Consider the following 13,888-nt stretch of genomic DNA (forward strand, 5'->3'; position numbering starts at 1 on the left):
GCAGGGAGCCCGACGCGGGACTCGATCCCAGGACCCCGGGGTCACACCCCGGGCTGGAGGTGGCACTAAGCCACCGAGCCACCTGGGCTGCCCTCAAACTAGCTTTAAAGGGAAGATGCTTTATACATTTAAAACCCCAAAGTTAGACTCAATCCCAGGTGCAAGTTGTCGGCAAGTACTTCCTGAACTTTTATTTATTTTTTGTTGAGTGAGTGAGTGAGTGGTGATTGGAGAGGGCGAGAGCCGGTGTGCGTGGAGGGAGGACCCGGGGACAGGGCGGAGCAGAGCTGCCACCGAGTAGGGAGCCAGGTGCCCGAGCCCCGACCCCAGGCCCCGACGTGGTGAGGGGCGGACGCTCCGCCGGCGGCCCGGGCCGGGACCCGCTGACCCTCTAGTGCCCTGCGGGCGGCGGACAGACAAGGGTGGGCGCCTTCCCCGCGGATTCCACGAGGCCGCGGCATGGGGAGCAGGGCGCTGCAGCTCATGGGGCTCGGAGGGCGCCCTCAGGACAGGGCTGCTGCGGCCGGGACAAGGGGACCGCGCAGAGGTGGCCGGCTAGCCTCGGGACGTCTCGGGCTCTGGGCCACTTGCAGCGGTGGCTCCGCGGGTGACCGCTCTGCACACACGCCTGGCGCCCTTCCCGGTTTGCTTCGTGTCTTATCACTGCAGGGAGGGCCCAGCACCCCAAGCACTTAGGGCTTTGGCCCTCTGCCCTCCAGCCCTCCTGCCACTCTCCCCCTCCACTCCCTTCCCCTCAGCCCACCTGAGAACCCTTGATTCTGAAGGAACCTTTCCTTTTCTCCACCCCCCTTCTTCCCTCCCCAAGCCTCTTCCCTCCCTTTGACTTTTCCCTTCTCTCTGGTTCGCCACGTGCGGTCTGATCAGAGCAGCTGTCCGGGCCCGTCGGGTCGCGGCAACCCTTGACGTGACGACCCCACGGAGGACAAGCTAGGCCAGGGGCGCGGAGACAGGGCAGGAACCACGGCCTCCGTTACATAGAGCCCGTGACCAGCAGCCCCGCCACCTGTGCCGCCACCTGGACTCAAGTCTTCCAAGCTCCTTTTCCAGACCTCACGGGCCACCACCTGACGACAGTACCCGAGCGGAGGGCGGCGGTATGCGGCGGCTTCCAGCCAGTATTTTGTTGTCTTTCTCCTACCATAGATTATAAAAATATTCCAGAGGAAGGTACGAACAATAAAAGAGAAGAGAGAAAAAAAAAGAAAGGGTGATGGGTGACTTAACTGAGCTTCCTGGGCACACACAGCCGAACGAGGGCACCACAAGACATCAAACCGATGCCGCTGGACTCTGCGATTACAAGAGCATTTCCTCTAAAATAGGGTCAGGACACTTCCAAGGAACCAGAAGTGATCGTCTATTCTTTTTTTTTTTTTTTTGATCATCTATTCTTTGTCACATCATGTTGAGAGCACAGAAGCACTCAGTCCTAAGAGAGAGGAAGGAGGCCTAAGGGATGTCTTCCAAAATTGAAGCTGCTTAAGGAAAAAACCAGGTGAGTCTGCTGCAAACTGAACCACGGAGATAAAAATGTGCCTTTTGTTTCTTTACCTGGCAAGGTTAAAACACCCAGATACATTATGCCTTTAAAAAAAAAAAAAGTTCTAAGGCAAGGGGAGTAACTGACATTGTAAAATAATGCATTATTTTGATGATAAATTTGAAAATATATTCCTTATGAAGCCCCATTTGTGAATTTCTTTTATTTTTTAAAAAGATTTTATTTATTTATTCATGAGAGACACAGAGAGAGGCAGAGACACAGGCTCCACGCAGGGAGCCCGACGTGGGACTCGATCCTGGGACCCCAGGATCACATCCTGGGCCGAAGGCAGATGCTCAACTGCTGATCCACCCACGCGTCCCTATGAATTTCTTTTAATATTCTCCTAAAAAAAAAAAAAAGGATAACAATCCAAAAATTTTCAGAGAATGAAATCAACATACAGATGTTTCCTAGCCTCAAAAATTATTTTATCTATAAAATCCCTATGTAAAAACATCCAGCTAGTTCATTTAGAGCAAAGAAATTCAAGATGATATTCAAATGGGGGATAAAAAAGGAAACATCTGCCAGGGGTGAGAGAGAAGGCACAGGTGCATCCCCAAACATGGCGACACCACTCATAGTGTCAATGTCACCAGGGGCCTTAACCTCAACCAGGAATGAGTCTGTGTTTTCTCCAGTATTTCCATAAAGCTCCTCAATGTGTTAGTTAGATGAGAGGACAGGTGAATAATTCTTGTGGAAATATTATTTCATGATGAATGATGTTGGACTGTGTCTTCCTCAGGAGCCTGGAAGATGGCGCAACTTGCAGAAAAGCTTTCTGTATTCCAGATATGAGGTGTTCTTTTTTTTTAATTCTTTAAAGATTTTATTTATTTATTCATGAGAGACACAGAGAGAGAAAGAGAGGGAGAGACACAGGCAGAGGGAGAAGCAGGATCCCCACAAGGAGCCCGAGGTGGGACTCGATCCTGGATCCCGGGTCATACCCGGAGTGGAAGGCAGATGCTCAACCGCTGAGCCACTCAGGCGTCCCGGTCTTCAGCTTTTAAAAAACAAATTTTATTTATTTGACAGAGAGTGAGAGAGAGAGCAAGGAAGAGGATGAGAGAGCGCACACGAGCAGGGGGAGCAGCAGAGGGAGAGGGAGAAGCAGACTTCCCACTGAGCAGGGCTCGATCCCAGGACCCCGAGATCATGACCTGAGCCGAAGGCAACTCTTAACTGACTGAGCCACCGGGTGCCCCAACTAGTCTTCAACTGATCACTGGATGTGGGTTTTTCCGCGAAGGATGGTGAACAGTTGTCTGCTCTCAGTAAAGGCCAGGCCAGTGTTCTCATCTTTATATCCCATGCATCTAGCACAGTGCTTGGTACCTGGTGAGCACTTACTAAATACATGCAAAATGTGTGAGCACGAGACCACACTCTGGAACTCTGGAACTCTGGAATGTGATGCCCAGGACAGTGGTTCTCAGAAAGTGTGGCTCCCACACCAACAGCATCAGCATGAGCATCCCCTGGGAACCCAGGAATGCGAATTTTCAGGCCCATCTCAAATCTACTGGATCAGAATCCCTGGGGGTGATGCCAAGAGTCTGGGTTTTCTGGAGCTCTCCTAGAGACTGTAATGCATACTAGAGTTTGACAACTACTGACCCAGGGAAGGGGTGGCATTTCAAGGCTAAAATATCCAAGAAGAGGCAGCCCGGGTGGCTCAGCGGTTTAGCATCGCCTGCAGCCCAGGGCACGATCCTGGAGACCCAGGATCGAGTCCCGCGTCGGGCTCCCCGCATGGAGCCTGCTTCTCCCTCTGCCTGTGTCTCTGCCTCTCTCTCTCTATGAATAAATAAGTAAAATCTTTAAAAAAAGATTAAAATCTCCAAGAAGAAAATGAAAACACATAAAATGTTTTGATATTGCCAGGTTCCTAGGCAATCAGATCTCCCCAGGTCTTTCCTTTCCCATAACTGGACTGGCAACCGCTTTTGTCTTTTTGGTTAGGGGAAGTATAACACTACAGGGACACTTATACATGCGGGTCCACCCTACGTTTCTAGGCACCCAGACTGGTGCAGATTGAACAGCAGCACTGAGTATTTTAGTGTTTGTGAACACATGTGTGTTGAGTATGTAGGTGTGTTGTAAATAAACAGAGAATCAGGAAGCCCGTACAGTATCTCCAACTGACCTATTCAGAAAAAACTGTACGATGGGAAACAATTTTCTTTTTTTAAATTTTAATTTATTTTTATTTTTTTGGGGGGGGGAACAATTTTCTTAGAGACTCTTGTAAAGTCACCATCTCGTTGCACGCACAGTCTGACTTGCAACGAGACCACAGAGAGAAGCGATGCCATCTGCGAGCAGAGGGCCTCAGGGAAGCCCTTGCCGACACAAGCCAGTCTTCCCCTATTTTCCCTGTGCAGGGCCTCTTTTTGATATAGTTTTACTTATTATTATTATTATTTTTTAGCAATCCATTATTTCAAGTTAATATTGTAACTGAATCGACTCCTTCTCTCTCTAACGTCTCTCCTTTCTGCTCATTTCACATGCAGGCCTGATTTCTTTAAGAATCCCAGAGACAAAGGTAAACATGTGGACCATTCTGTATTTTGAGTTTCCTCCATTTCCATTTTGACTCAGCACTCACTTTTATCTGTAACGGAGCACCTAGAACTTAGAGCCATGTTAATTAATAGTGAATTTTAAAAGAGAATATTGAGTCAAAAGATATTAATGATCAATAGAAAGCTCTACTTGTGAACACACTGCGCGCACACACACCCATACACACATACACACCATGTTTCTCTGGCTGAATAGAGCCAAGTTCCTCTTTATATCATTTCAAAAACCACATGAATGTCACAGAAAAACTGAGGTCAAGAGGGCATTTAGGTGCTGGAGGAGGTAAAGATAAATAATGCACGGAAGGAGGGCGAAGCAGCTATTTACTTTAATTCTCGTACTTGCATTTTAGTTAAAGCAACTGGCCGGTTCATCTTTAGTAATTATTCTAATACTTCTCATGATATTTTCATAGAACTATGTTACGTAGTTTTTTTTGTTGTCATGTATGAAGGATATAAGATCATCCATCTATTAAGTCCTAGCAGATAAATCCCGCAAGCTTCCTGCCCTGGCTTCTTCATGCAGATGAGTACGTAATATGCAACTGGAGAACATTCCGGAAAAATTAAAACTTTTCTTCTCGGAAGCCGTTCTGTGAACTTCCTACTTGAAATCTTTAGGTTTTAGAACATTCAAATGAAACAACTATTTTTCTCTACATTCTAGGTTTGGAAAATGATTCTCCTTACCTGATGTTCTTATTTCCTCTCTTGTTACTTTGCATTGTCTGCTTTGTCTGAGCTCAAGTGATCCTCTTTTAAAAGAAAAAAAAGAAAAGAAAAGAAATCAAACAAGGAAACTCAAGGAATGAGATACTGCTTAATATTTGGGTAGGGAAGGAGAAAGGAGAAGGACAGAGGGGAGGGGAGGGAGCTGGTCTGTGTGTCCCGGGGCTCTGAGGCTTTCCTTTCTTTTTTTTTTTTTTTTTTTTTTTTCTTTTTTTTTCTTCTTTTTTTTTAAAGTACTAAAATTACTTTATTTTGAGAGCTCTCTCAACTTGTCATAGTATTTTTAATTTGCTTGGTGTCATTTCTTGAATGCTGTCCTCAGTAAGAAAATTTTATTTATTTATTTATTTATTTATTTATTTATTTATTTATTTTTAAAAATTTATTTTTTATTAGTGTACCTTTCAATGGGACGACTGCTGCCATCGTCCGACCCATTTGGCTGCTTGGGAGGAAGACAAAACCCTGTGACTCAAGCCCTTCGTGGCTTCTATTCTTCACTAGGCACTTTTTTTTTCAACTCTGAAATGAGTTGAATTCATGAAAATGAATCTGCAATTTTAGCCTCAGTGATTGTGCCACACCCTCAGCTTTCATTCACTTTAATCCATTGCCTATTTGGGTTTTAGCTGGCTTGTACACCACGAAATATTTTCGGTTGGCTTCTCGAAGGGAAGAAGCCGGGGAAATCCGAGGGTCTGGAGGGCAAGTCCCTTTGGGAGGAAGCAGGTTTACGGGTACAAGCGGACCTTCAGCTCGTCTAGCTGATTCGTCCCATTGGCTTGGTTCAGTGTCGAGATATTTGTCTTCCAACACGGGGCTTCTTATTCTGTAATATATTACCAGGGATCTGCAATCTCCACACAATTTAGCACCAGTCTGAGTTAAGTAACAGATATTTTAGTTGATGTAGCGATTGTGCTCACATGTGGAGAGAACCTGGGAGAGCGAGCAGTTGTCTGCATCGGTAAAATTCATCACTAAAATTAAACGTTTTAAAAAATAAATAAATAAAAAATAAAATTAAACATTTTAATCTTCCTAATGGGCTCCAACGGGGGACGGAGACCACATGTGCTTTTGAAAGATAATCTCCTGGAAGAGCAAGTCTGTACAGAGGCTTAATCCAATCTGGGGCAGAAGTTCTGTTGCCAAAATTACTAATCATCGAAATGAAGCTTCTTGCTCATTAGCACGTGCGGACCCCCTTCACCTGGAAGGAGCTGCTAGTCCCTGTGGCCAGGGACAACCCACTCCTTGTCCCCTCTCCGCGCCTCGGCATCGGAGGCTTTAAAAAGCCCCCTTTTATTTTTTTATTTTTATTTTTATTTATTTATTTATTTTAAAAGCCCCCTTTTAAAAACAGAGCTCCGAAGGCATTGCCATTTACCACCAGAGACCACCAATTTGCACAGCTTGGGGCATTCAAGCCACCACGAGGAGCTGGTAACAGGTTTGCTGCGGACGCGTGAGGAGTGAGACCCTGCGAGCAACTCCTGCTCTCTCTGCAGCAAGGCTGACGGACTGACGAGACACGTGGGCATCCGGGACTCGGGCTGTCTACGTGTGACGGGCATCACGTTGAGTGCATCTGACCGCAGGCACCGAGGCCAGACAAGTACGAGGCTCGTTCTTATTCCAGCCAGAGAAGGAGCCTTGTCTGTATTTGCCTTTTCACTGAACCTATTTCACTGCCCTACTTGTCAGCTCAGTCGTGTGTGAGACATGCTCCGTCCTGTTACCTGGTGTCTCAGCAGGCGGCACAACAGAGGCCGGGGACCGTCTAAGAGGCCACGTAGGCAGGATGCTTGAGCGCCGTCGGGCTCAGCACGAAGCCTGATGCCCAGACCAGAGAAGTTTACACTGGAAGCTGATCACTCCGTTTGGAAGGAAAGCTCTAAGGGATTTGGACAAACACTACAATTGGCCCTTCCTTGGTTACATGGTGGACCAGGGAGCGCATCTGAAGGCGCTTGCTGCAACATTGCCCTCAGGGATGTTCTTCACTTTCTTCCCCACTACATGCTCTTACCTTAAATTTATCCTAAATCACACAGAACTAGAAGTGGCGCTGTGTAACCGCCGGTCCAGAGGCCATGAGGACCAGGTGGGAGGCGAGGTCACTTCGGCAGCCATCCCTCCCCATCACCACCCAAAGAGAGAGACTTTAAAGGCTTCAAGATGGCAAGGAGCGTGGTCTATCTGGGCAGCTGGAAGCCTTGTGGCACGGCCAGGGCATTATGACCAAGAGGCTAAACAAGGTAGACGCGGACTCGGGGTCCGGTGCGGGGGGGTGGGGGCTACTGAGGAGTGTGGACTTACATGACCCAGGGGGGCCTTCTGATCAACTGAGTTTTTATGGAAAATGGGCCTTGTGGGAAATGGATGGGAGGAGGGCAGGAGGCGGGTGGACGGGCCCAGCAGGCCCCCGGGGAAGAGGGGATGCCCACACGAGCGGGGCACGGGGAGAAGCGGGCAGGTCACGCACAGACACAGGCGCAAGGCGGGAGCTGTTGGCCGAGGAGGATGCGCGTATCCAGGGCTCCTGGTGGCCAGAGGGCGGCGTAAAGGGATCGCAGCTTCAATTCCCTTCACCGGCGGGACATTTATTAAGCAGAAGCGTGGAGGGGCCCCGAGAAGGCGGCCGGCAGAGCCAGAGAGAGGTGACCGAGCTCCGCCGCCCAGGCCGCGGGGCAGCAGCTCCCTCCTCGGGGGAGGCACCCGCGTGACTCGGCGGTGCTCCACGCGCTGGGCACCCGCAACTACTTGTTAAGTCAGTAAATGGGCGGAAACCACATTTGCTCACTAATAGTGGTCAAGCCCCGGGGGGCTCGGCAGTGGAGTGTCCGCCTCCGGCCCAGGCCGTGACCCCGGGGTCCCGGGATCGAGTCCCGCATTGGGACCCCACAGGGAGCCTGCTTCTCCCTCTGCCTGTGTCTCTGCCTCTCTGTGTGTCTCTCATGAATAAATAAATAAAATCTTTAAAAAAAAAGTGGTCAAGCCCTCTAGTTTCTTCCTCTGCGTATCTTTGGATAAATAACAATGTCTCTTAAAATTTCGTTTCTCAGTTGAATCTGCTGATAACAAAATGTCTCCCCAAATAGCTCAGGGGTCAAACCACTGTTTTGGGGACTCTAACAAAACTTGCCATTTCCCCGGGTTACTCGGGCTCCCCAGCCACTTTCCTGGAACCGCTGAGTGCATCCCAAGCATCTGAAAGGCAGCGCCCGAGCCGCGCCCTTGCCAGGCCAGCACCTGAGGTCAGGAGGGCATCGCGGGCCCGGCCCCGGGCTGTGCGCACCCTTCGCTGAGGGCCGTCCCCTCTGCACCCCGGACCGTCACCAGCAGATGGAGGCCCACATTCTTGCCTCTGCCCGCTTCATTTTTAGAAAAAGCTGAAAGCATACAAAGGAGGTACTTTGAGGTCTTGGGTCGTGCGTGTCTGGGCCTCGGTGATGGTACCGCGAGTAGCCACAGCGTATGTGGGCGGCCGACGGCCCGCTCTCGGGCAGCCGTAAGCCTTGGATACGAGCCACGGCGCACGCTGTCCCCTGTGCTGGGGGACAGGCTAAGAGAACGGTGCAAGCAAGCGAGCTCCTGGGCAGGGAGTGCATCGAGGCTGGATACGGACACGGTGGCGGGCGTGAGGCCGAGAGATGCGCGGCCAGTGAGCACGGCCACGCTCCGTTCGGCGGGGGGTGGCGGGGGGGGGGGAGTAAGTCCTTAAGGAAGCTCTGAACTGGCGGCGCCGTGATCCGCCCCCACTCATCCCCCGCCACGCACACGCACACGCGTGCACGTACATGCACACGAGATGCACAGCGGACCCGGCGAGCGTGGAGCCAGGTGCTCGATGCCAGCGCCGCCGGGAGGCCTGGGCCCCGGCCGGTCCACACCTGCTGCCACGGCTCTGCACGGTCTGGTTTTAACCACCGGGTACCTGTTTGGGAGCCAACGGAACCCACAGAACCGAAATTACCGGGTTCAAATTGCTGGACCAACTTTAGAAAAGAATGAATAGGGAGTGACCAGTACACAACACAGAGCCAATGCTCAGATGCCATCCCCCAGCTGCACGAGGTCTGGCTTCTTTGTACCGCCCGCGAGCTCCTCCTTCACGCCCCAGGGCCAGGGCCGCAGCGAGCCCATCCGGGAAGACGGCGCGGGCGGCTCAGCTGCTGGGAGTGCCTCGGCCGAGGCCCACAGATCACCGGGGAGACGAGGGAGACCAAGGCCGGGAACGCGGCCCCGCAGGGAGGGTGGCTCAGCAGAAGCGCGTCGTGCGGAGCTCAGTCCAGGTATCGGCCGCGACGCCCCTGCGCTTGGCCTGTCTCGGAACGGAACACCAGGTGCTGTTACATAAAAGGCGAAAAAAATAATAAAATAAAATAAAATAAAATAAAATAAAATAAAATAAAATAAAATAAAATGCGAGCTTGTAACAGGTTAAGGGGGGCTGCCTCCCTCTGCGGAGGGCTCCCTTGGAAGGAGAGCTGTGGTTCGTTGAAGGGCATCTTAGGGTTTCAGAAGCCAGGAAAACAGAAGAGCCTCCACAACTGTTCCTGGGTCCTGAGCCCGACAAGACCCCCCCCCCCAGGACCTGATCCAGTCAATCAGGAGAGGAGGTGAAGGGTGCTTGATGCCAGGAGAGGTTCAGAGATGGGGACAGTCATCCCGTGTCCCCGTTAAGCTGCCCCAGGGCTGGCCATCCCCAGGTTCCTGAAGGGTCCTCTCGACAGCTGAGTCCCGTTCCTGTTGTCGTCTAAGCTTATACCGAGAGCATCCTTGCCAGCAGCAGCCGACCCCTGCCAAGGAACCTCCTAGGCCATCTGGGGGATCCCGGAGCACTCCGCAAGCAGGGACGCTATTGCACCCTCAGACACGGAGAGCTCCAGCGACAGGGGAGGCTGGAGAAGCTTGCAGGAGACTGAGCCAAGGAACAGGGCACAGATGCACAGAGCTGTGCGGGCACACGGGCGTCAGGGCGCTCAGGGTCCTGGGGTCTGGTGAGGAGCACCTCACGGCCAGGAGCTGAGACTCCTAAAGTTACCCCGAGGAAGGGCCCAGGGGAAATGAGACCTTTCTGAGCCAAGAATGCATGAGAAGCGCAGCATTGACACTGTACATTCGTTTACAGCTAACGCGCGGCGAACCAGGGGACAGGAAGGGAACCCTTGATGCGACCTCGCCACCCGTGGTGTCCAGCACCGGCTCTGCTAACGGCCTGTGGCACGGCGGGCAAGTCGGCTCCGGCCACGTACGTACGGCCCCCGATGCCGTACAGACAGACTGCCTTCTACAGATGCCCACGGAAGCATCTGGAACTGGGCACCCATTTTTCTATAGAAAAAAAAAAACCCATATCACAAATGGTGGGCGGGTGCCCCAGGAGGCCTTGCAAAGTCTTTATAATATAGGTAACTGCAGCACATGCTCTAGGCAGGAGACGACTACACATTAAAAAAAAAAAAATCAAATGACTATGACTCAATAATGACTTATTTTTTTTTTAGTATTTTTTCTGGATATCTCTCAATTCATAAATCACCGTCATCATTTTAAACACACACCATTGTATCACTAACTCGTAGCGACTTGGGGTCCACTGTGATCCTCAACTCGAAAGAGCCAGGCGACGTCTAAACCGGCTACTGTGTTTTCACCGGTTCTATTTTGATCTCTGGTACATATCCTCACCGAATTTCTGCTTGGTTCATCCCACCAAAACCCAAAAGTGGCTCCAAAGCTAAAAAGAACGCAGTCAGTTAATTAGCCAGCAGCTGCTTTCATGATCTGCGACACGCGTCCGCAAACACTGTGTGTCACTGTCACTTCCCAAGGGGATTGGTGCCTTCTTCCTTTGAAGATCAATACTGATGTGCATGTCTTCCCTCCTCTACGTCCCCTCCGGCTCATTCTCTGGCATCACACGCGGCAAACCCTATTTGGAGAAGGGTAGTGAAGGAGATGGTGGTGGCGATGACACGCGCACGCGTCTGGCAGGTCACAAGGCGAGACCAGCCAGTCATTGTCACCTCCCGGGACAAGCAGGGTCTCAGACTAGTTTATCTGCTTTTCAAGGTGTTCCACAGGAGGATACACAGCTATTAAAGGTAGAAAATAAAAGCAACGTAATCATTCATCAAAAAGGTGATGCAGCCAATTGCTTTATTTAAAAAATGGCACCTAATTGGGGATCCCTGGGGTGGCTCAGTGGTTGGGCGTCTGCCTGCAGCTCGGGGCGTGATCCTGGGGTCTGGGATCGAGTCCCGAGTCGGGCTCCCTGTAGGGAGCCTGCTTCTCCTTCTGCCTGGGTCTCTGCCTCTCATGAATAAATAAAATAAAAAAAAATAGCACCTAATTGAGTTTACAGCAGGAGATTTAAACTGAGAATCCATGATGGACTTCAGGGGTGTGCAGACCCCATCATTCTATGTGAAGTGAAGCTTGGTGTATTTGCGTTTTCCTGAGGTGAGAGTGGTTGGCCTGCATCACACTCGCAAAGGCTAAGAACCACAGGCCATTAGAGATGGATCCCCCCACTTGATCTCTTGTCCCTCCAAAAAAGGAGCAAAAAAGCCCTGACCTCCCTCTCCTCATTCTCATCCCAACCTCATCTGGGTGCGGAAGGTATGCAGATATGCAATTTTGACCTTTAAACACACAGATAAAAATTTAACCATAATTAAAAGCTGATATCTTTAAAGGTAGATCGATAAAAGTTGTAGCTCAACTCTAGGGGTCACAACGGAAGAGCCCATCCATCCAGCCATGAATCAGGAGCAAGTAGAAATTCCAGAGTGAAACTACGCTAAGTCCTTACTCCCTTTTTCACCTGGAAAGGAGGGGAATCCACTTTCAGGTAACCTGATTTTGTTGGCTCAAGAAGTACGCCTCGCATAGCCAAGCTCTATTAGAACTAGCGCACAGCAAATCAACTTGCGACTGATGTGCAGCCAGGAGTCTTCCTTATTAAGGTTCCACTTATTCACGGAGGAGGACTCACGCACCCCCAGGGATACTGCACACAACAGCCCCCTTCTTCTTCCATGCTCTCTCTTTCCCTCACTATCACTAAGAAAGAATTCACATTTTCGATTTTAGAGAATAAGGAGATCTTCACTTCTTATGTTTTCTTTCAGGATTTTTCTCAAAAGTTGAAAGAGTTCACATTTTAGATTTTAGAGAATAAGGAGATCTTCACTTCTTATGTTTTCCTTCAGGATATTTCTCAAAAGTTGAAAGAATTCTCATTCATTTGGGGAATATAAATAATAGTGAAAGGGAATAGAGGGGAAGGGAGAAGAAATGGGTAGGAAATATCAGAAAGGGAGACAGACATGGAAGTCTCCTAACTCTGGGAAATGAACTAGGGGTTGTGGAAGGGGAGGAGGGCGGGGGGTGGGGGTGACTGGGTGACAGGCACTGAGGGGGGCACTTGGCGGGATGAGCACTGGGTGTTATTATGTATGTTGGCAAATTGAACACCAATAAAAAATAAATTTATTATTAAAAAAAGTTGAAAGAATTCACATTTTAGATTTTAGAGAATAAGAAGATCTTCACTTCTTATGTTTTCTTTCAGGATTTTTCTCAAAAGTTGAAAGAATTCACATTTTAGATTTTAGAGAATAAGAAGATCTTCACTTCTTATGTTTTCTCTCAAGTTGCTTTTTTTCCTAAGGACAATCCACAGAGTCCTAACTCACTCTGGTCCTATTTCTAACTTACCACATTAAAAAGACGGGCCTCGGCTGAGCAAAAGCTTCTCACTGGCATCGCTAGGTGTCCCCCTGCAGCCCCTCCGAGACTCAGTACTACAACTGCAGAGTAAAGTCCCAGTTCTCAGAGGCTGGTGAGAATGCTTTTCCTTTCTTTCTTTCTTTTTTTTTTTTTCTTTTTTGTCCATTACACAACCATCGAAATATCAGTCTCATTTCCCAAAGTAATCGGATTTCCTTCCAGCCGACGTAGGCATGGAACGGCATGCCCAAGAGTTCACCTTCCCGCCATGAATCCTGTTTGTGTTTACTACCGTATCTGCTTCAAATTGCACAGGTTGAAGACTTGCAGAAATAGGAATCTGGTTTCATGTAAATTCAGACACTTAAGAAAAAAAGCTAAACCACAAAGCGAACCAAAAATGCTGCCGCCAGGATATTAGACACAGAACGTATTTGTTAAATGTCAGGTCAAGACATCCAATGGTATTTTAAAAATTGATGCTACGGATTCCTTTCCACGGAAAACGACATATTGTTCTGCTTAAGGTTGACAATTCTTTTAAAGCCGGGTCCTCGCTGCAACCTAACAGTGCTCAAGGCCCTCCCGCGGGCCTCCCTCCGGAGACTCCAATGCCAAGTTGCGGGCATCCTTCACTTGACATCGCATGTCCCTTTGCATATCCTCTTGCTGCTGCCTTCGATAATGACGGACTCATCAGGTGTCTCCTGTTTCTCACCCAACAGATCGTGAAGCTTGGAAGAAGGACCTGGGAGCCTGCCATGGACAGAGGAGTAAATCCCGTCTGTTAAATCAAAAGAGGATGAGGTCTTGACTAACTCTAGACAGCACTGATCATCCAACTCATAACCTTAGTTAAAATAACTTAATCCCAATCAGGAAGGTTTAAAAACAATATCAAAATGTGACCTGGTGAACATTAAAATGATGGGCTATCAACGAGGCAAGGACTTGGGGATGAGGAATCTACTGTCTTGACACCTGCAGCAACTTGCAGGGGACAAAATATCCTCCCCAAAGACCTCCCTTTAAATCTTTCCTTTGTATTTCTGGGAGTTTTCCTTTTTTGAAATGTATAATCAGTGACTCAGCTGGGGAAGGGGACAGATGGGATGATACATCATACCTCTTCCTTCTAAAAAAGCTTTGTGCTCGAAGGAGGTGTTGTATAGGGCAAGAAACAAAAGGGGAAGGGCTTCTAATGCAAATACTCCACTGGAAACACAAGCTTCAAGCTCCGGATTCTTAA

General features: G+C 49.3%; 1 protein-coding gene across 15 annotated transcripts in view; it reads right to left on the reverse strand.

The window, feature by feature from the left end:
• The window catches only part of LDLRAD4 (low density lipoprotein receptor class A domain containing 4), a 382,754-nt gene that overhangs the window by 41,243 nt on the left and 327,623 nt on the right, over positions 1-13,888 (reverse strand). Inside the window, exon 2 of one of the 15 annotated variants that reach the window (XM_077893061.1) lies at positions 4,858-4,922. The exons of the other annotated variants lie outside the window; for them this stretch is intronic. Within the exon in view, the coding sequence (XP_077749187.1) occupies positions 4,858-4,922 (65 nt within the window). The remainder of the gene's footprint in view (positions 1-4,857; positions 4,923-13,888) is intronic. 15 annotated transcript variants of the gene reach the window in all.

Source organism: Canis aureus, chromosome 1, assembly GCF_053574225.1.
Source record: "Canis aureus isolate CA01 chromosome 1, VMU_Caureus_v.1.0, whole genome shotgun sequence".
NCBI lineage: Eukaryota > Metazoa > Chordata > Mammalia > Carnivora > Canidae > Canis > Canis aureus.